This window comes from Mus caroli, unplaced genomic scaffold (genome assembly GCF_978045245.1).
Source record: "Mus caroli unplaced genomic scaffold, Mus_caroli_1 scaffold_17, whole genome shotgun sequence".
NCBI lineage: Eukaryota > Metazoa > Chordata > Mammalia > Rodentia > Muridae > Mus > Mus caroli.
Window position 1 is genome coordinate 1,575,961 of NW_028227272.1, and position 20,223 is coordinate 1,596,183.

Consider the following 20,223-nt stretch of genomic DNA (forward strand, 5'->3'; position numbering starts at 1 on the left):
TAATAAACCATACACACACACACACACACACACACACACACACACACACACGTATGTTTTGGGATGAGTGCAGCAGTCACAAAAGAGGCTTTAAATGACATTCTTTTTGTAAGGCAAAATGAACTTCTCTTATTGTTAATTTCAACTGCCAATGTGTAACACCTTAAAGTTAAAAAAAAAAAAAAGCAGTCAGCTGCTAGTTCTGAAGGATCTGGCCTGTTGTGGATCCCGAGCAAGTCTGCTGCAGTAGGCTTTCTGTGGCTTTCCTAAATGATGCTCTAGGATCCAAGTGCAAATGAGAACATAATACAGGCTTGGCAAAGTATCAGTTAATTTATATATGTATTTTCCTGTAATACTCATTGGGTCTCACAGCATAACCTTTAGAAAAGCATGGGCCCGGCTGAGGATATAGAAACTGGGTTACATCAGTAACTGTAAAGCTTCTGTCCTTAGAGACGGCTGGAGAATACTCACTTACAAGGGCCAAAGTGCTTCTGTTTGTCTGTCTTTCTTTCTTTCCTTCTTTTTTTTTTTTTTGAGTTTTTGAGACAGGGTTTCTCTGTGTGGCCCTGGCTGTCCTGGAACTCACTCTGTAGACCAGGCTGTCCTCAAACTCAGAAATCCACCTGCCTCTGCCTCCCAAGTGCTGGGATTAAAGATGTGCCCTGGCCACCTCTAGCTTTTCACTCTGAGTATTGTGGGAGCAGTTGTAAAGACAGGTCAAGAACAAATGTGGCAGCCTTGGGACACAGCTCGATACAGAACACCAGGGCAGACATGATACCTATAGCTAAGGCAAACAACACACAGGGACAGACAATAGTCTCTGGTACACAGAGCCAACCATACCTATCAGTGGAGAGAGGTATTCTGGTGGCCAGCTCAGCTAGAGTTTGCAACCTGACATGAGAGCCATGACTCCAATCCACAAGGAAAAACCATGAAATAAAGTACTGACCCCCCTAAATGTTGGCCAGTCTGTCCCTGGGGACCCAGACACAGCTCTTTTCTCCATTTACAGAATCCTAAGGACAAAAGTGAAGGTAGTAGAGCTGCAGCACTAACTGGTAGCTCAGCTCTGAGACCACACCAGTTTCAGGGATAAAGTTCAAAGATGGTTCTCAAGATACACTCTGTCCATCCTCCAAAACTAGGTTAGATGCTCTGCAGGCAAAAATCCCATTCACTCCTTTCGTCACTGTCATGCCTGCCTCCTACCAACCTCTGACTGACAGAAAAAGCAAAGGTGAGGATGTCTATGAAGAAATGCCAATTAAGTCAGCTCTCTCTCCCTTTTTTTTTTTTTTTTTTTTTTTTGGCAATGTGCTTTAAACAGATTTCTGATTTCTGCAAGAAGGAAGAACACACACAAAATTCTACTCACCTTCCAGATAGGACTTTGAGAAACTAAACTGAAATGTTTCTCGATACAATGATCTTTGAAATGTTCAAATGAACTAACTGACAATACAAATACAACTTTGAGAAGATAAAAGCAAGAAATGTTAATCTACTCAAAAAACTGACCAGGTGACCTGCCTCACCAGAAATACAGTCAATAAGATGCCAGCTCTGGCACTGGAGCACAGAAGTTACAGAACCTCTAGAAAGCAAAGTGCACTTGAACCACTTCAGCCATCAGAACAAAATGTGTTCTGTTGTGGTCACATCGAAAAGCCCTGCCTACTTAATACCTGGTGCCTTTTAGCTGGAATTTCAGTGATACCTCTCCTCCTGGAAGAACAGCAGTGCAGGCTGGCACAAAACTGGTGCTCTCTAGTTACTGTTAAAGTGAGGAAGTCACCTTACAGCCATTCTTAGGGGTAGAAGAACTGCTTGACAGTGGGTGAAAAGATGATAAAATGCTCAGCTGGGTAACTATTTTATCTTCTTTTAGTTCATATGTATGGATATTTGTCTACATGTATGTCGGTATACCACTTGTGTGCCTGATACTACTCTTGGAGGCCAGAAGGTGGTGTCAGATTCCTTAGAAATGGAATTACAGAAGGTTGTGAGGTGCACTGGGCATCAAACTCAGATCCTCTGGAAGAGCAGCCAGCTGACTCAATCACTGACCATCTCTCCAGTCCTGGGTCGGGGTAACTCTAACATTTTTTTTTTTTTCTTTCGAGACAGGGTTTCTTTGTATAGCCCTGGCTGTCCTGGAACTCACTTTGTAGACCAGGCTGGCCTCGAACTCAGAAATCTGCCTGCCTCTGCCTCCCGAGTGCTGGGATTAAAGGCATGCACCACCACCACCTGGCACATTTTTAAAAAATTGTAATTAATAAATTAATGGTGGGGCAGGAAGGTCTAGCTTGGTCTGGAATTCACTAAGTAGACCAGGCTAGCTTCAAATGCATAGCGATCTGCCTACCGCTGTTTCTCAAATGCTGCAATTAAAGCTGTGTACTCTACTCTATCACAGCTGGCAAAAAAAAAAAAAAAAAAGACATTCTCTATGTAGCCCTGGCTTTTCTAGAACTTGGTCCATAGACCAGGATGTCTTTGAACTCAAGAGGTCTGCCTGCCTCCACATCCCAAGTGTTGGATTAAAGGCATGTATTACCACACTAATTTTAATTTTTGGAAGCATGGGTCTCATGTAGCTCAGGTAGACTTCAAACTCCATATGTAACCATGGATGACCATAAACCTTTGATCCTTTTATTTTCACCTTCAAGTGCTAGGATTAGGATTCTATTGTGTATATCACACCTGATTAACATAATGATGGGAATCAAAACTAGAGCATTGTGCATGTTAAGTAAACTCTACCAACTCTGTTAATGGCATTTTAAAGACCTTTTTTTGGAGAGGGGGTTCGGGGTATGTGTGCTGCGATGAACGCGGGGTCTGTACACGCTCGTCACGTGCTCTGAGGACTCAGCCTCACACAGCTGCTGGTGTTACTTGTAAGGAGCTGTGACCTAGGATTCGCTTCACAGCCTTTTCCTAGGACCCACTTAGCAGTTTGCCACTGACTGGGAAGTCAAAAAAGTCAAACTTACCAAGTCTGTGCCTAAAGTGTGAAGCTCTGCTTTTATGGACAGTAGTTAGTTACACATTGTTTGTGATAGTAAATGATGAAAACCAAACTAACTGGCAATCTGTGAGGCTGCCCATTCAAGTATTTGGTTAAATGTTAAAAAGCAGAAAAAGCGCTATGTGTAATATGCTACTAGCTACACAAAGGAACATACAACTTTTTGATTTTGCATCGTATTTCTGGGGTGGTACAACCCAAGAAACTAGTCCACTTGAGCTGAGTGTATCGGAACACACCTTTACTCCCAGCACCTGAGAGGCAATGGCAGGCAGATCTTGAGTTCCAGGTCAGTTAGGGCTACATAGTGAGACCCTGTCTCAAAGACAAAAACGAAAAAACCTACTCAAATCACAAAAATTAAAATCCACAAAGAAAAACAAAAACAAACAAAAAAGAAACTAGTTAGCCAGGTGGTGGTGGCAGCACACGCCTTTAATCCCAGTGCTCAGGAGGCAGAGGCAGGTGGATCTCTGAGTTCCAGGACAGCCAAAGCTACACAGAGAAACCATCTCAATAAGCCAATGCCTCCTTTCCCCCAAAAGAAATTAGCTTACCTGAATGGTTGAAGAAGAACAAAAAATGGAATTGCTTTATTCTTTTCAGAGTCATTAAAAAAATTAACATCTCTAGCTCCACCATGAGTCCAAAAACCAATATTAAAGGCCTTTACGTAAACTTACTATGCCAGCTGCTCAGCAGGGGCTGCCTTAGACTTTCTGGCTTAGAGGGATGTAGTGAGAAACTCAGTCTAGCTGTTGCTGTGACTACATCTGACATGGCCCACAGCATATTCCTTGATGTCTTGTCATGTTTCCTACAAACTCTTCAAATGGAACACTGCCACTAAGCCTTTCTCAAATTACTCCACTTAAATAAAAATCCTGTACTTGTTCTCCTTAAGTGAAAACCATCTGACAACCTCATACATGTGTCTCCTCCACTGCTTAGGTATAAGGACCTGGGCTGGAGCTTAGAAATGGAAGCACACAATAGAGCTAGATGACATGGCCTATAAAAAGACAGGGGCAGAAAGCCCAGGTCAGATTACATGGGTCCCTTCTCCATCTGGATGCATGAGTAGTACTTAGAAAACCATTTTTAAAGTTGCCTTAAAACAAAACAAAATCACTGAAAGTGGCTGAAGATAAAGGTTTAAAGGCAATGGGAAACAGACACACACACACACACACACAAAGGCAATATGGAAATGTCTAGTTCATGTCAAACTAAGCCAAGTGTAGCTGTGCACTCCTGTCATACCAGCACTGGAGAGGTGGATGAGGAAGGAACAGGAGTTCTAATCCAGTGTGAGATCCAGTTTAAAACCAAAACAAAATACCACCATCACCACCACCATCACCACCAAGAGGAAACAGCAAAAGACTTGCAATTAAGATAGATTTAGAAAACTTTGTTTCTAGAACTTGGTGTCCTGATTAGTTTAGTTTAGTTTAGTTTTGTTTTCAAGACAGGGTTTTTCTGTGCAGTCCTGGCTGTCCTGGAACTCACTCTGTAGACCAGGCTGGCCTCGAACTCAGAAATCTGCCTGCCTCTGCCTCCCAAGTGCTGGGATTAAAGGCGTGCGCCACTACTGCCCGGCTCTGGTTAGTTCTTATTGTTAACTTGATACAACCAAACACGGATTAGATCCTTTTCCTGAGAAGAGGGAGAACCCAGACCAGATTGGCTTACAGCCATGTCCATGGAGAAATGTCTTGATTGTTCATATGGGAGGGCACAGCCCAATGTGGGCAGTGTTACCACTGGGAAGTTGGTCTTAGATTGTATAAGAAAAATAGCTGAACATAAGCACAAGCCAGTAAGCAGCATTCCTCCATGGTTCCTGCCTGACTTTCCTCAAAGACCTGAAGGCATAAGATTGAAAGAACCCTTACCGCAAAACTGCTTTTGGTTATGGTGTTGATCAAAGCAACAGAAAAGGAACTAAGATACTTGGTGACATTCTCAAGCCTTGATGAAGCTTTCTAGCTGTGCTGCCTATCCCAAGCAATAGTTACCACTCCTCTATGGGCCAGTTTCTATAATTCTATTCCATGACACCTGCTCATTATGGCACTGTCTTCAGCCATGGAGGGAGTCACTATGTGGACATGAGCTATTCCTGTTATTGGGAAGGAAAATCTAATCCATGCTCTACATGACGATCATGCAGCCCTGACACAGGGACAGGCTGTACCAGTCAAATATCCAGAATACTGGACCTTACCACTCACTTAAGCCTCTAACTATTATTAAATGGTATCAGATGCAGAGAAAGATTAGTCAATACCCGGTGAAAAGATAAAGGCATGCTTACAGTTTCAACCCAGTATGCTCTTCATCACCAATCACAAGACTTTTCTAGGAGAGTCACCTTTAGGACAGACCCAAGACACCTTGTACCAGCCAGGCCTAACTACTCTGGGCATGACTCCAGCTTCTGATATAGTATTTCTGAACTGGTGGCTCTGAGTACCTGCAATCTAAATGAACACTTTCTCATTTTGCTATTTCCAACTAACAATCTAATCAAAAAATTTCAATTGTGTGAGTGCATGTGTGGGCAGACACGAATGCCATGGTGCTAGTGTAGAGGTTAGGGAACAACTTGAGGAAGGCAGTTCTCTTCTCTCATAATGTGGGTTCTGAGGACTGAGCTCGGATTATGAGAAATGGCAAGCAAGCACCTGTGTCTGCATTTTGCCAGCCTCTGTTGATCAAGTTTTTAAAATATCTTTAAATAGATACTAATTTGTGTTTGCAAGCCAGGCATGTGTATATGTGTGCATGTCCTATGTCAGTATAAGACCCTTTGGAACTTCAATTTAAGCTAATTATGAGCTACTTACCATGGATGCTGGGAACCAACTATAGTCTTCCAGGAGAGCAGTAATTCCTATAAACCATGGAGACATCTTTCTAATGTCTCATCAAAATTTTAAACCCTGAGCCTCATCTCTTTAATGAGCAGCAACCAAGGACAGACTTGTCCAAGGTGGATTCTTCATGTTTAACTGTGGTAGAGTTAACAAAGCCATGCTGAAGATATTTTTCACCTCTGGATTTTAAAGTAAGTGTGGAAAGTTGTATATTGGAGAGTTGACTCCACCATATTAAGTCCTGTCCTCAAGACAGTGGCCTGATGAGGCAGGTTTGACCTTCTATTCCTAATTGTGGCATGCCAACATAATTTGTTAGATGTTTTGGTAAGAGAGGAAAGAAAAAGCTAGATGTCTAAAACTTCAGGATCATATATATATACACACACATATACACACACACACACACACACACATATATATATTAAGTAACTATTAAGTATTTCTTTTTTATTTATGCGCATGTATGTGTGCCATGTGAGGTAATGTGTAGCATGTGCACACAGGCATCCTTGGAAGCCAAAGGGTTACCAGATTGAGTGCTGGGATCCAGGTTCTCTGCAAGAGCAAGTAGTAAATGTTCCTAATTGCTGACCCATCTCTCCAGAACCATCATATACTAATATCTTACTCAAGAAGCTATGCATTGTATTCTGTAATAAAGGTCCTTGCTAATATAAAAAACACTTATATGCATTTTTCCCATTAATTAATGTGTCAATCCCTACCCCCCACTCTGAGGGTTTCTATGTGTAGTATTGGTTGTCCTGGAACTAGCTATATAGACCAGGCTGGTTTGCCTGCCTCTTTGTCCCAAGGGCTAGCCCCAAAGTGTCAGTCTTAAAGGACCCAGCACAGCCACAGATATATTTGTCTTTTAGAAACTAGTTCTTATCTCTAAAAAAATTCAGCTATCATTTGTCTATACCACCTCCATAGTGACTACTTCCCATGGGAGTCATTGTGCTGCTCTTGAACAGTTACACAACATTCTAGTTGAGGCGTCCCTTGCAGAACTCTTGAAGGCTACTAGCCAATTCCTAACTCCTGACGATGCTTTTCTCAGGCTTTGCTTTCCCACAGTAATGAGCCCTACTCTTCTGTCTGATGTGTCCCTTCTTTGGTTCTTGGCTTGCTTAGATCAGAGAGTGGGTAGAGCCAGTTATCTGATAAGTATCAGGCCATACAACACATCCAAAGCTATTTCCCCAAGTATTCTGCTGCCACCAGCTAATCTGGAGATCTCACCTCTAAAGACTGTACACTGACCCTAAATGAACCAGCCTTAACGCTGAGTACCCAAGAAGCAGTCCTCTGAAATAGCACTGCTGCAAGTTCTTATCATGTGTTCGCTGACCACCCCAAAACAACCAACCAAACAACCAACCAAGCAAACTGGGACGTACTGGGCATTGAATGCTAAACATTTACTGTACCACTAAGCTTCACCATGAGCCCTTTTAAAATGTTTTTTGTTTTTTTTTTTTTTTTAAATGTGGAACTCCATCAAAGGGGCTAAGACACTTAAAGTCATTTACAGCTCCTAGCTGCCCTGTAGTCACTTGTACTTAAGAGAGCTTATTTTCCAGAAATCACATCATCACTACCAGCAGCAGGTAATTATTTATGTGTTTAGCACATGCCCTTTATCACTAGGTGCTCAGTTTATATAATTCCAATTTCCTGGGTCTTATTTCTAGTATTTTGTGTATAGAGGGAAACCACTTTATCCTTCTAGAATTTTAGAATTAAAAAAAAAATCAAATAATGGCTTTCAGACCTCAAATAAAATAAATGAATTCCCATAGTTATTTCAGACAAGTCTTGATTCTTCATTTAGCCATCCTTAGGGTATGGTCAATAATACTGCCTGTTACTCCCTACTATGCCAGGCAAGGAGCCTCTTTTTTTTCCCCCATGGCACCAAGCCAAGGATCCACATTGCCACTTTTGTTTCCAATCATTCAAACTCTATTCATGCTTCGGAACTGGATTTCCATCTTGTCTTCCATCAGCTTTCCTAGACCTGTTGTTTTCCATTGACCTCGCCCTCTTCTGCACACCATCCCAGCTAAACTATTAAATCTTGCTCACTTACTGAGATCCCCAAAGGTGAAGACAATAGTCACTGTCCTAGAAATCCCTTCAGCATCTAGCACTGTGGAATGTAGACTCATATGCAGTATAACCAACACCTGTTTTTCTCATCAGGACAGTCTTCTTCAAGTAGTCTATGGCAATAACACGTTCCTTCCTTCCGTCAGTGAGTGGGGGGAGTGGTGGTAATGGGGAATGAACCCAAGGCTTTACACATGCTAGACAAGTGCTCTTCTATAACTGAGCTGTAGTCCAGTCTCAATCATGACACTGAACAACATTCCCTCTTCACAGGCTCTGCTCTCACAACTTAGGGTAGTCTTCCTTGAAATACTGCCACCACAAAGCTCAGAAGCTGGCTTAAGAAAAAGAAGGGGGTAGGGTATTCTGCATTGTGAAGGTCAACATACTAAGTAAACTGAAACCCGGAAGAGCACTCTGCCACATAAACTCCTGAATGTGTGAAGCAATTTGTAAGGGACTTTTCAGAAGAAAAAAAAAAAAATCACTTTTTTTTTGAACTTAAAGTAACATTTTTCTTTAAACAATAATAAGTACAGAAACAACTGCTTAAAGAAACCAAGTTACCTAGCCAGGCCTATCCTGTATTGAGGAGAAAGCTATACAAGTTACTGTAAATTCAATTGGATACACATTCTTCCTTCAGTATAACTTTTTAAAGGTTGCTTTCTGTAAAGTCAAGCTCTCAAAGCAATGGTCCTATGTTCTTCCAGTTCAGCACACACTGGGAAATAAAGCTTTGTACTGCAATGACACAGTTAAGTTACTTTGTTTTACAAATGAGAACAGGATTAAACAAGTATTTTACCAAATAACACCTTAGCTTTCAATGTACCTCAGACTACACTACATGGTCATTAAAACAAAATCAGCTGGGCATGTAGCTCAGTGGTCAATGGCTTTTCTAAAATGGGCAAGGCTCTGAGTTCTATCCCCAAGGCCACAGAACATTTATAAAAATTGATGTGTATGTGTATGTATGTGTGTGTGTGTGTGTGTGTGTGTGTGTGTGTGTGTGAGAGAGAGAGAGAGAGAGAGAGAGAGAGAGAGAGAGAGAAAGAGAACATGAGCGCACATGATATAAACAGCATGCCTACCACATGTAGAGAGTTATGAACGCTGGTTCTTACCTGAAGGAAATCATCATTGGCCTCAGAATAATTTTTGCTAGATAAGAACACCACCTTTTATTTAAGCATAAAGCCAGAGCGAGAAAGCATTTTTCACACTGCAGCAAGCCTTCGATACTCATAGAGCAGCTCAGACTCAGGGCAACACCCAAAGCAACATGAAACTCTACTCACTGATCTTCTGTCCCAAAAAACTTCACAAAGAAGCACTTCTTTCCACGTGGTTTCTTTAAGTCCTTGGGTGGATTAACGATCTGAAGGAGAGAAAGAGAAAAGGTATGAGGCAACCAGAAGGCTACTGGGAAAGCGACTCCCCATGGCTCCAGCGAGGCTGGAGAGCCCAAGATTTGAGAAGGGACAATGTCCAAAAGCAAACCAAGGCTCTATACTTGTCCCATAGATGGGACTTTGCTATTGTGATATGAAGAAATATGTAAATCTTCTTTAATTTCTCCATAGCCAACAGGTAGTATACTGTCCAACAGATAGTCTATTGCAATGGCTCATGGCATAGAAACAGTTAAAACTAACAGCAACATCACCCCTCCCTCCATGTGATGTGATTAATGAAGAAACAGAAAATATTCTTTAAAATACTTTTGGTGTGGGTAGCAAGAGTTAAGACAGGAAGCAGTGAGAATAGGGGACCACCAAGGCACAGGAAATACCATATTGCAAAGAGTCTTCAGACATTTCCTGGATTCCTAGCAAGACTAAAAAGCCAGAACATTTGGAAAGCTATGATGGACCACCTCTTGAAAAATCTGGAATGCCATCTTCTGCAGAGATGCACTGGAGCAGCACATATGGTAACAGGGGAAGAAGATTTAAACTTAGTTGGGACAAAAATACTTTAGCTTTTCACTAACCTACATTTAGACTTCTCTCTTCCTGGAGAATCTGTTTCTTCATCCTTAGATTTTACCATGCTACATTTTGATTACAATTGATTTCCAAGATAAAAAACCAACCAATTTCACAAGCCAATATGAAGTGATTACCTCATATTTAAACACTCTGGTTTATGCTATAACTTTCAAAACCGACTGATAACTGGAGGCAAAACACTACATTTTATCAGAATGAGCCCATTTTAAGTCAGTGTTAGAGAATGGAGGAAACTCAACATGTTAACCCACTTCCTTAGCTTCAGCTACCTTCTTTTAAAACCAGCGATACACTCACCTTTCCTGGCCAGGGAGGATACCGGCCCAGTTTCCCCCTAGAGAAAATAATACAAAGAGTCAGAACTTGCCCTGGAAAAGCCAGTCCATCTCCTTCAGCCCACTCAACAAGCAAGCTATGCTTCTAACTCTAGGCTGAACAAAAGGGCCAGAACAAAAGCAGGCAAACCAGATGGGTCTTTCACAGCTGGGCTCAGGGCCCTCACATATGACATACAGAACTGTATATATATATGTGTGTATGTGTGCCTGAGATCTGTGCACTCTTCCCGAGAAGGAACATAGAAAAAACCATCAGGAGTCACTGGTCTGGTACCTCCCAGGGACAGTGTTGGAAACTTCTCTCTGTAAACACAGACTTCCCTAAGACTGATTTAATTCACCCCATGATCGGCTTTCCTTTGACAAATGATCATGGAAACCTTCCTCTAGGTAGGGAAACTACGCAGTTCCAAGGAGACAATGGTCACTCTTGGTTTTGGCTGTTGCAGGGGACACAAGGAACAGAACGAGAGGCACTGGATCACCGCCTAGCCATCATTTGCAAAGGAGAAGTCACCCTCCCCTCGGTTTCTTCATGGGGCAGCGCCGGGCAGTCGGATTTCGCCACCTGGAACCAAGCCTCGAGCCCACGTCTGTCCCAACCGAACGCGGGTATGGACGGCTCTGTCTCTAGCAAGGTATCCTCTCCTGCTTTGAGAGGAGGTCCGGAGAGACCCTGGGACTCCACGCCACGCCAGAGTTCTCTGCAGTGGCAGCTGCAGAGTTCTCGAGCCGTAACCCTCCCCTGGGATGGCCTCAGGGTTCAGAGCAGGGACCGCCGCGGCCCCTCTCGGCCTCGGTCCCCCGGGGACCGGACAGCCTCTTCCGCTCAAGCGTCGTTCACACCGCGGCGGCACCTCCTCTTCCCCACTCTCCGCCGTCCGGAGTGCATAATAAAACTACTCCTGGGCCAGCTGGCAACCCTGCGATCAGGAAAAGCAGCTTCGCGCCGTCTTTCGTTCAGCGCTGGTCGCCAGGACTCACCACACCAAGTCGCCGAGCCGCAGACTCACAGCCGCCATCTTACCACCCAACCACCGCCGCCGCACGGGCAGCCGGGAACTTCAGGTCGCCGCGGCACCGCCCATTGGAGTTGGTCTGACCACGTGACGGGTGTTTGCTGTCATCCGCCTAGCGGATGCGCTGACGTCACCGCGCCGCGGCCGTCCATTGGACTGCTCGGAGGCACGTGACTAGAGCGCCGCGCTCTCAGCGCGTCGAAGCCCAGAGACTCCAAGCTCCCGCCCCCCCGCCCCCCCTCCGGCTCGTGACAACGAAGCATCCGCGGTCCAAAGCAGCGGCGGCGGAGGCGGCGCGGCCGGACTAGCGCGAAAGGGAGCCGACTGTGCTGCCCGTTCGCTTCCGGGACTCTACACTCATTTCCAGTCTTCCCCGCTGCTTCCGTTACGGCTGTTAGGCAGGCGCGGGCCCCGGGCCGTTCCCGAGCCTGAGGTCCCGGGCGGATAGGTGTTGGAGTCCCGGTGCTGCCCTGACTGACCCTGGCGCGGCCTGGAAGCCAGTCTCGGTCCCAGCCCGGGGCAGAAGAGGCCCCGGTTGCCCGCGAGCCTGCGCTCGGGGCGGGAGCTCCAGACTGCTGAGGAGCGCCCAGCTCGACAGTCGGCTTCCGGAGCGGCGTCCCCGCCAAGCGTCCTCGGCGTCGCCCGACTTGTTTTCTTGGACGTGGACTTGGCATATCTCGGCTCCCCCCGCTGGCTGACAGGAGAAAGCGGCAGTTTGTCGAGAGGCTTCCTTTCCGCGGGCTGGGGAGCCGGCCATGGGCCGCGGCGCGGGCCCTCCGCGCGCCCGCCTGCAGCGCTCGGGAGCGGGCTGCTGAGCCGCTGAGTCGCGCCGCAGCCCGAGGGTCCCGGGCCGGCATGAGGACCACCACGGGGGGACGTCTGCGGCCCGCGTCGGCTCTGGGGACAACGGTGAGCGCCGCGGTCTGGTCCAGCCTCCCGCGTTAGACTTCGTAAGTAGTGTGACACTTTGCAAGAAGTTTTGACAGCTGGAAGATAGGTGACAGTAATGGGAACTGGTACCTGCCGAGGGGCAGGGCGGCTGCCCTAAGTTCCGTAGACCGAGTTGAAGCTTGACTTTGAGCAAGAAAGTCTCACAGCCAAGAAAAGGCGGCAGGAGTCTGTGTCAAGGGTGGACTTAACTTACAGCTGTACTTTCTGAAGTCAACGCCTGCTCGGAAGGTGACGGGTTCACGCCCCTTTCCCCAAAGCAGTGTCCTTGTAGAGGCTTTGCTTGTCTATTGCTCTGAGAGACGGTGTGGTGGGGAAGCTGTGTGGTTGACCCCAGCTTGTTTTTTCTTTGGAAGAAGTACCACATTTTTTAAGGACTGTCATTTACATTGTGTGTTAATTTAAACACGAACTGACCATTTAAAGTGTATTTAGAATTTCATAAAATTTAATAAATGTTCTTAATTTAGATATTAGAGTTTTCCAGGAATTTAAGAATATTGTAACGACTTGTCTTTAAATGTAAATCTTTACAACTAAATTTAGAAACAATCCCATTAAAGTCAGGAATAGAACAAAGGATACATTGTCTAATGTCCTGGAATTCTAGTTCATGTAATAAGACAGGAGCCGGGTAGTGGTGGCACATGCACTCAGGAGGCAGAGGCAGGTGGATTTCTGAGTTCGAGGCCAGCCTGGTCTACAGAGTGAGGTTCCAGGACAGCCAGGGCTACACAGAGAAACCCTGTCTTGAAAAAAAAAAAAAAAAACCAACCAAACAAACAAACAAAAGAATGAAAGAAGACAGGAAACAAAAATAAATGTAAAATAACCTGTCATTTCTGTAGAACTTTGCCTTTCAAAATAGAAAGGGAAAAGCCATTAAATAGGGAAAGAAATTAATGAAAAAATTAGCATACAAGTTTTTCTGTTTTATTGGTAGTCAGTTCAAAAGTAAAATAGTTAAAAAGAATGTATTTATGATAACAAAAACATAAAACAGTCCCTAGGAATACCTGGAAATAGGCTTTTGCATAATAAGTTTTTTGTTTTGTTTTCTTTTGTTTTTTTTTTCAAGACAGAATTTCTATGTGTAGCCCTGGCTGTCTTGGAGCTCCTTGTGGATCAGGCTGGGTTCCATCTGAGTGCTGGGATTAAAGATCTGTCCACCACCACAAACCCATAATCCCATAATTTGCTTTTTAAAGAGAAGAATTTTTTCCTGTGTGGCATACTAATATTCAACTCATTCGGAGTAAACCCACTTTGTGGGTTTTTTTTTTCCTTTTTGTATTTTAGTTGGAGATAGGCTCTCATGCAATCCAAGCCTCCTACTCCTTGTCCAAGAGTGACTTTAAACTTAGGATCCTCCTGCCTCTACCTCCACAGTGCTTCTATTACAGCTATATATTACCATTCCCATTTTAATTTAATCCCAGTGTGTGATTTAATTGAATCAGGGCCTCCAGTGTGCAAGGAAAGCACTTTGCTGAGCCACATCCCTAGCTCAATCTTAGTGTTTTTGGTTTTTTTTTAAAAGATTTTATTTATTTTCCGTATATGAGTACACTGTAGCTGCCTTCAGACACACCAGAAGAGGCCATTGGATCCCATTACAGATGGTTGTGAGCTACCATGTGATTGCTGGACCTCAGGAACTCAGGAAGAAGAGTCAGTGCTCTTAAACACTGAGCCATCTCTCCAGCCCCCATTCTTTGCTATTTTTAAAACTTGTAAGTTTTAATTAGTGTTTTATTTACAAATTTAAGAATTTATATGACAAAAAATTATGTGAGGGTCTGTAAGATGGCTCAACAGGTAAGGGTATCTGCCTCCAAGCCTGAAGACCTATGTTCAATCTCTGGAACCCACATGATGAAATGAAAGCATTAACTCCTAATAAGTTTTCACACACACACACACACACACACACTCACACACACTCACATGAATGCTTGTGAAAATAAAAATTACTTAAACTTGAACAGAACTTAGAGACAGCACCAGGTTTTAGATCAAGTTATTTAAATTCTCTAACATGCTTTAAACTGTATTTAGTTTTTTTCTTAATTCTCAGGTACTTCTTTCTTGATTTGTTTCATATTTCTTTTGTTGTTTGCTTGTTTGTTTCTTCTTCCAAGACAGGGTTGTTTCTCTGTGTAGCCCTGGCTGTTCTGGAACTCTGTGTAGACCAGTCTGGCCTCAAGCTCATGGAGCCCCACCTGCCTCTGCCTCCTAAGTGCTGCATGCTGTGCCATCTCCCAGCTACTTCATATTTCTAAAGAGGTAAACTTGGAAACCTTGTAGGAAGCTCTTTCCAAGATCATAAACAACTCATAAATTAGTTGTATAAGTACAACTTATGTTCTTTTGTGGACTTTACAACTTATATTTTCTTAAGCATTTGGAGTTAAATAAGTTTAATATGGACTTTAACATATATTTTTATCTTAAATGTTTCAAATGCCCTAGTCTATAAATATGATCATAAAACTTCACCAAAACCTGACTTCTAAGAGTTAATAGGTGGGACTAGAGAGATGGCTCAGTGGGTAAGAGCACTGACTGCTCTTCTGAAGGTCCTGAGTTCAAATCCCAGCAACCACATGGTGGATCACAACCATCTTTAGAGCTACAGTGTACTAATATACATAAAATAAATCTTTTTGAAAAAATTATTATTTAAAAAAATGAGTTAATAGGTGGACTTACTTTGTCCTCTTGTCCTATCTCCTTGTTGGCTAAGGCTTGCACAGACTTTTGTAGCTGACAAGAACATTGTTACTGGTTATGTGGTTTGGAGTTGTGTTTTCCAAAAACATGGACTGAAATGAAGCTACCTTTAAAAAATTTTGTCTAGACAAAACAACACTGGATCTGGTTGCCAATTCCTTCATCCAATTGAGTGACTTACTGATCCATTTCTTACAGAAAGACTGTGTTCCTCTCTCAGTGGGAGCCTGTATGCCTTTAATCCTCAGTTGAGGCGTGTTTCACAGCCAGGTGGATCTCAGTACTGCTCCCAGGCCCTTGAAGCTTCCTTTAGGTACTGTGTAGAGCATCCAAGTGTGTTTTGATAAACTCTGCACTGGGAGTCTGTTTTACTAGTTATGTCTTTGCTGTCCAATTAGAATGACTTTTTTTTTTTTTTCCTTCAAGACAGGGTTTCTCTATGTAGTCCTGGGTACAGGATGCCTGCCTCTACCCTCCGAGTGCTGGAATTAAAAGTGTGCACCATCACCGTTCTCTGGAATGACTTTTTTTAAAAACTCATTTGTATATTTTTAACTCCCTTATATGGTCTTGCATCACTTTTTTATGATAATAACAAAATGAATGGATATTAAATATATGCTATTATATACATATATGTGGAAATAGTCAGATCATTCTGAATTCATATTTGTGATTCAATTTTGCAAAGTACAGTCATATTTTGGAGGGGACTTGTAAAAATGATTCTAAAATTGATCTGAAATAGGCTAAAATCCAATTACTATTTTTAAAAAGGTAATAAAGACAAACTTAATTCAGGATACTAAAAGTAAGAGTTTTCAAGACAGTTCATTCCTGAATAAACAATCTCTCAAGTACTTGATTAATGTAACACAGCTTTTATACATGGACCATACATATGAGGTCTGCTTTGTAATTGGTACTGGGAAAACCCAAGTTATAGCCTGTTCTCGCAGCATAGAGCCCAGTAAGTTCACCATGGATTAGATTTAAAAGTGAAAACTTTTAATAGACTGACTGGGGGATTTCTTCCATATGATCTGTTTATAAAGAGCTTTCTAGGCACAAAAGAAATAAGTCACATACAACAAACCGCAAGTTTGGACTGCATTAATACATAGGCTTTTGACTTGAATTATGTGATATGAGATGATTTCTAAAATAGGAGAAATTTGTATTTAAAACTACTTGCTTTTAGCCAGGCGTGGTGGCGCATGCCTGTAACCCCAGCACTCGGGAGGCGGAGGCAGGTGGATTTCTGAGTTCAAGGCCAGCCTGGTCTACAAAGTGAGTTCCAGGACAGCCCTGTCTCGAAAAACCAAAAGAAAAAGAAAAAAAAAAAACCCAAAAAACTACTTGCTTAAATGGTTTAAAGCAATTATAATTTATCAGTGGATTCTTTTTGACAATGAAATTTTTTAAAAACTGAATAACTGACAAGGATATGCCTGCTATTGTTATTTAGAAAATGTCTATCTTTGTTATTTTGGTTTGACCTGGCCCTTCTTTTCAATGTTAACAGAAACCATGAAGTGACACCTGCTAAGACTTGTTGGTAGCCATGTCGGAGCCCCACAGGGTCCAGTTCACCTCTGTCCCAGGCTCTTTGAATCCTGCATTTTTGAAGAAGTCCAGGAAAGAGGAAGTTGGAGGAACAGAGCAGCATCAAGACTGTGAGCCAGCTGCAGCAGCTGTCCGGATTACACTCACGCTCTTTGAACCCGATCACAAACGCTGTCCAGAGTTCTTTTACCCAGAGTTGGTAAAGAATATCCGAGGGAAGGTAAAAGGCCTTCACCCTGCAGACAAGGTGCATTCTTGTTGCTTTGCAGACCTGACATGAAGCTACCAGTGTTCACATGGACCTTTATGTCAGGGAAGTGAGTGAGGCTAGAGAGGCCTGAGCTGCCTCAAGTGGATTTCACTCACCCAGACCAAGCACTGGGTGAGAATGAATCCTTGTGGCTTATGCTAGAGAAAAATATATGGCATATTCAAGCTACTTTGAATTATGGCTAACTATATAAATTAAAAAGCAGTACCTTTTTTTTTTTTTGGTTTTTCGAGACAGGGTTTCTCTTTATAGCCCTGGCTGTCCTGGAACTCACTCTGTAGACCAGGCTGGCCTCGAACTCAGAAATCCGCCTGCCTCTGCCTCCCGAGTGCTGGGATTAAAGGCGTGCGGCGCCACGCCCGGCAAGCAGTACCTTTTCTGTGCTAATATTTTTATGTGACTCACAGGAGATCACTGTTTTGATGGTTGCACGGTTGCATGCTCTCCTCCTAGGTCCACTCTGAAGGGCAGACAGGAAGATACCCATACTGCTCATCATTGCTGTCTTGCGTAGTTTCTTGTTTTGGATGTGTAGAAATCTGCTTCTGCCTGCTTGTTTGCTTTCTTTCTCTGCCAAAATTGGCTTTGTGAGCTTCAAGCTGTTTGAAATTAGTTTGGTTTCTTCAAATGATTTTTAACTTTGAATTTTAATGTTTTCTTTTTCTTTTCTTTCCTTTTTAAATTTTTAAACTTTTATTTATTATGGAGAAAGAGAGAGAGAGAACGAGCGTGCTCAAGCGTGTAGCTTGTGGGTGTTAGAACTTTTCTTCCATCGTGTAGGAGCTGGGGAATGGCACTCAGGGTGTCAGGATGATAGCAAGCGCCAAGAATCTCATGCTGCCCGGGCTTACCTCTCACCAACTTTGATGTGATTTTTTTTTTTTCTTGGCATATTTGTTTTGCTTTTCTAGTATGGAACTTTTAAACAAGCATATTTTCAAATCTTTGCATATAGATTACCAACTATGGGTAATATCTATTACCCATCTTCAATTGTTACAGCATTGGCCAGTCATTAACTTTTTAAAGAAGTGTGTGTGTGCGCTGGGTGTGGTGGCACACACCTTTAATCCCAGCACTCGGGAGGCAGAGGCAGGCGGATTTTGAGGCCAGCCTGGAGTTCAAGGCCAGCCTGGTCTACAAAGTGAGTTCCAGGACAGCCAGGGCTATACACAGAGAAACCCTGTCTTGAAAAACCAACCCCCCGCCCCCCCCCCAAAAACAAGAAACGTGTATGTGTTTTTATATATTTTTGAGATAATGTCTTTCTCATTTTGTTTTCTATTGATGTGATAAATGTAGAAATCTAAAGCAAGTTGGGAAGGAGGAAAGGGTTATTTCAGCTTACAGCCTACTACAGTCTATCATGAAGGGGGAAGTTAAGGCAGGAACAAAAGCAAGAGCTATGAAAGAGTGTTGCTTATTGGCTTGGTTCTTTTCACTTGCTTAGCTACCTTCTTGTACTACCCAGGACCACTTGCCCAGGGATCTCTCTACCCAGAGTGGGCCATTCCCACATCAATCATACCAAGAAAATATTCCCACAGACTTGCCTATGGGCCAGTCTGAAGGTTGCATTTTTTCTGTTGAGGTCCCTCTTCTAAGATGACTCTAGCTTGTGTCAAACTGGAAAACAAGACAAAACCAACCAACCAAACAAAAAAACCAAGTAACACACAGTCTTACTATGTAGCCCAGGCTGACCTTGAACTTAGGAGTCCTGTGGCAGACTCCTAAATACTGGGTTTACATATTTACACCACTATATCCAACTAAAAAAAAAATCTAAACAAATTTTTCAGTTGTATCATCATACAATTTTAAAAAGTACATAATGATAAAATTTGTAGATTTTTCATAAACTTAGCAGAGCCATGCAACCTGGCTCATAAAACAGCACATTTACTGGGATACATTTCTACTTGCCGCAAATACTATCCGCCTACCTCACAGGGAACTGCCGTCAGTCAAGACCAGGTTTGTGTTTCTTTGTGCTTGTGTACATAGCATCATATATTATGAGTAGGAGCTAGATGAAGAGCATTTGAAGCATTCACTGTATATTAGTATATTGGTAGGCTTGAAAGAGAAGGTAAGTAGGCCCACACTTGTGGCATTTTGGTCCCTAGTGGCTTTTAGTAGAACAAGGATGAGCCAGCACTTGGGTAGAATGAGGTAATATTGGTAAGTCTCTAGCATAGTGTCTCAGTGCCAAGTAACTCACCCAGCCTGATTGATTTGGGGAATGTATGGAGGAAGCATGTCTAGCTAGAAGGACTCCTCACTTTTTTGAATAAAAATGTGTAGGGTTATATTTTGTTATATTTGAGGCAGGGTCTCATGTACCATAGACTGGCCTCTTAATTACCATATAGCAATATGCTCTTAAATTCTTAATCCTCCTGCCTCCCCCACCACCACCTCCCAGTGCTGAGATTAAGGTATATATCACCACCTGACTAAAATGTGTTTTGTTTATCTTTTAAATTTTATGAGTGTTTTTTCTACATGTATGTCTATTCACTGTATATGTACCTGGTACCTGTAGAAACTAGGTGTCAGATCCCCTGGAACTGGAGTTACAGACGATGGTGAGCCATCGTGTGGGTGCTAGGAATTGAACTCAGGTTTTCTGCAAGAGTAGGCAACTTTCTCAAGTACCTGAGCCGTCACTCCTGCTCCATCCATTCTTTGCTTTTATGTGTACTAGTGGTTTGTCTGTATGTGTCTGTGCCACTTGTGCTACCTGTAGAAGCCAGAGAGGGAGTTGGATCCTCTGGGGTTACAGAGGATTTGAGCTGCTCTCTGGGTGCTAGGAAGGGAACTCCTGGTCCTCTCCAAACGCTTGTAACTGCTGAGCTGTTTGTCTCTCCAGCCCAAACTGTTTGTTGTCTTGATTGACAATCTTAAAGGCAGAGTGAAATCAGTGCATCTATACCAAGGGTCATCATGTTGTATAAGTGCAAGTAAACAGGATAAAAACAATAAAATCTGGTCACAATTCCTACTATAGATAGTATCCTCATTCTGAAGAGAAAGAGATAGTAGGAGCTGGTTAATGTATTGATTTATGGGCTCATACTAAATGGATAAAACAATTGAAATTAGAACTCCAGTGCTCTGACTTACCTTGTTTTATTTTTGGGAGCTGGGGAAAAGAAGTTCCTTATTACTTTAATATTACAGAAAAATGTATGGCATGTACACAGAAAAGTTTAGATCAAGTTTCAAGGGAATCACTCCTTTTCATTTTTACCAATTCTGAGTGGATCTGTCTT

The 20,223-nt window shown here is 42.9% G+C and overlaps 2 protein-coding genes across 8 annotated transcripts in view; one reads left to right on the forward strand and one right to left on the reverse strand.

The window, feature by feature from the left end:
• Positions 1-11,517, reverse strand: part of Glyr1 (glyoxylate reductase 1 homolog) — a 36,608-nt gene extending 25,091 nt beyond the window's left edge. For both annotated transcript variants that reach the window (XM_021184537.2, XM_021184536.2), the window contains exons 1-3: positions 11,393-11,517; positions 10,368-10,404; positions 9,357-9,436 (exon numbers count right to left, since the gene is read on the reverse strand). In XM_021184537.2, the coding sequence (XP_021040196.1) occupies positions 9,357-9,436; positions 10,368-10,404; positions 11,393-11,430 (155 nt within the window). In that variant the 5' untranslated portion in view covers positions 11,431-11,517. The remainder of the gene's footprint in view (positions 1-9,356; positions 9,437-10,367; positions 10,405-11,392) is intronic.
• Positions 11,518-11,667: 150 nt separating this feature from the next.
• Positions 11,668-20,223, forward strand: part of Ubn1 (ubinuclein 1) — a 37,642-nt gene continuing 29,086 nt past the window's right edge. For 2 of the 6 annotated variants that reach the window (XM_021185599.3, XM_021185601.3), the window contains exons 1-2: positions 11,668-12,377; positions 16,634-16,921. In XM_021185599.3, coding sequence (XP_021041258.1) covers positions 16,673-16,921 — 249 coding nt within the window. In that variant the 5' untranslated portion in view covers positions 11,668-12,377; positions 16,634-16,672. The other 4 variants (XM_021185597.3, XM_021185600.3, XM_029470284.2 and 1 more) reach the window with 4 other exon arrangements.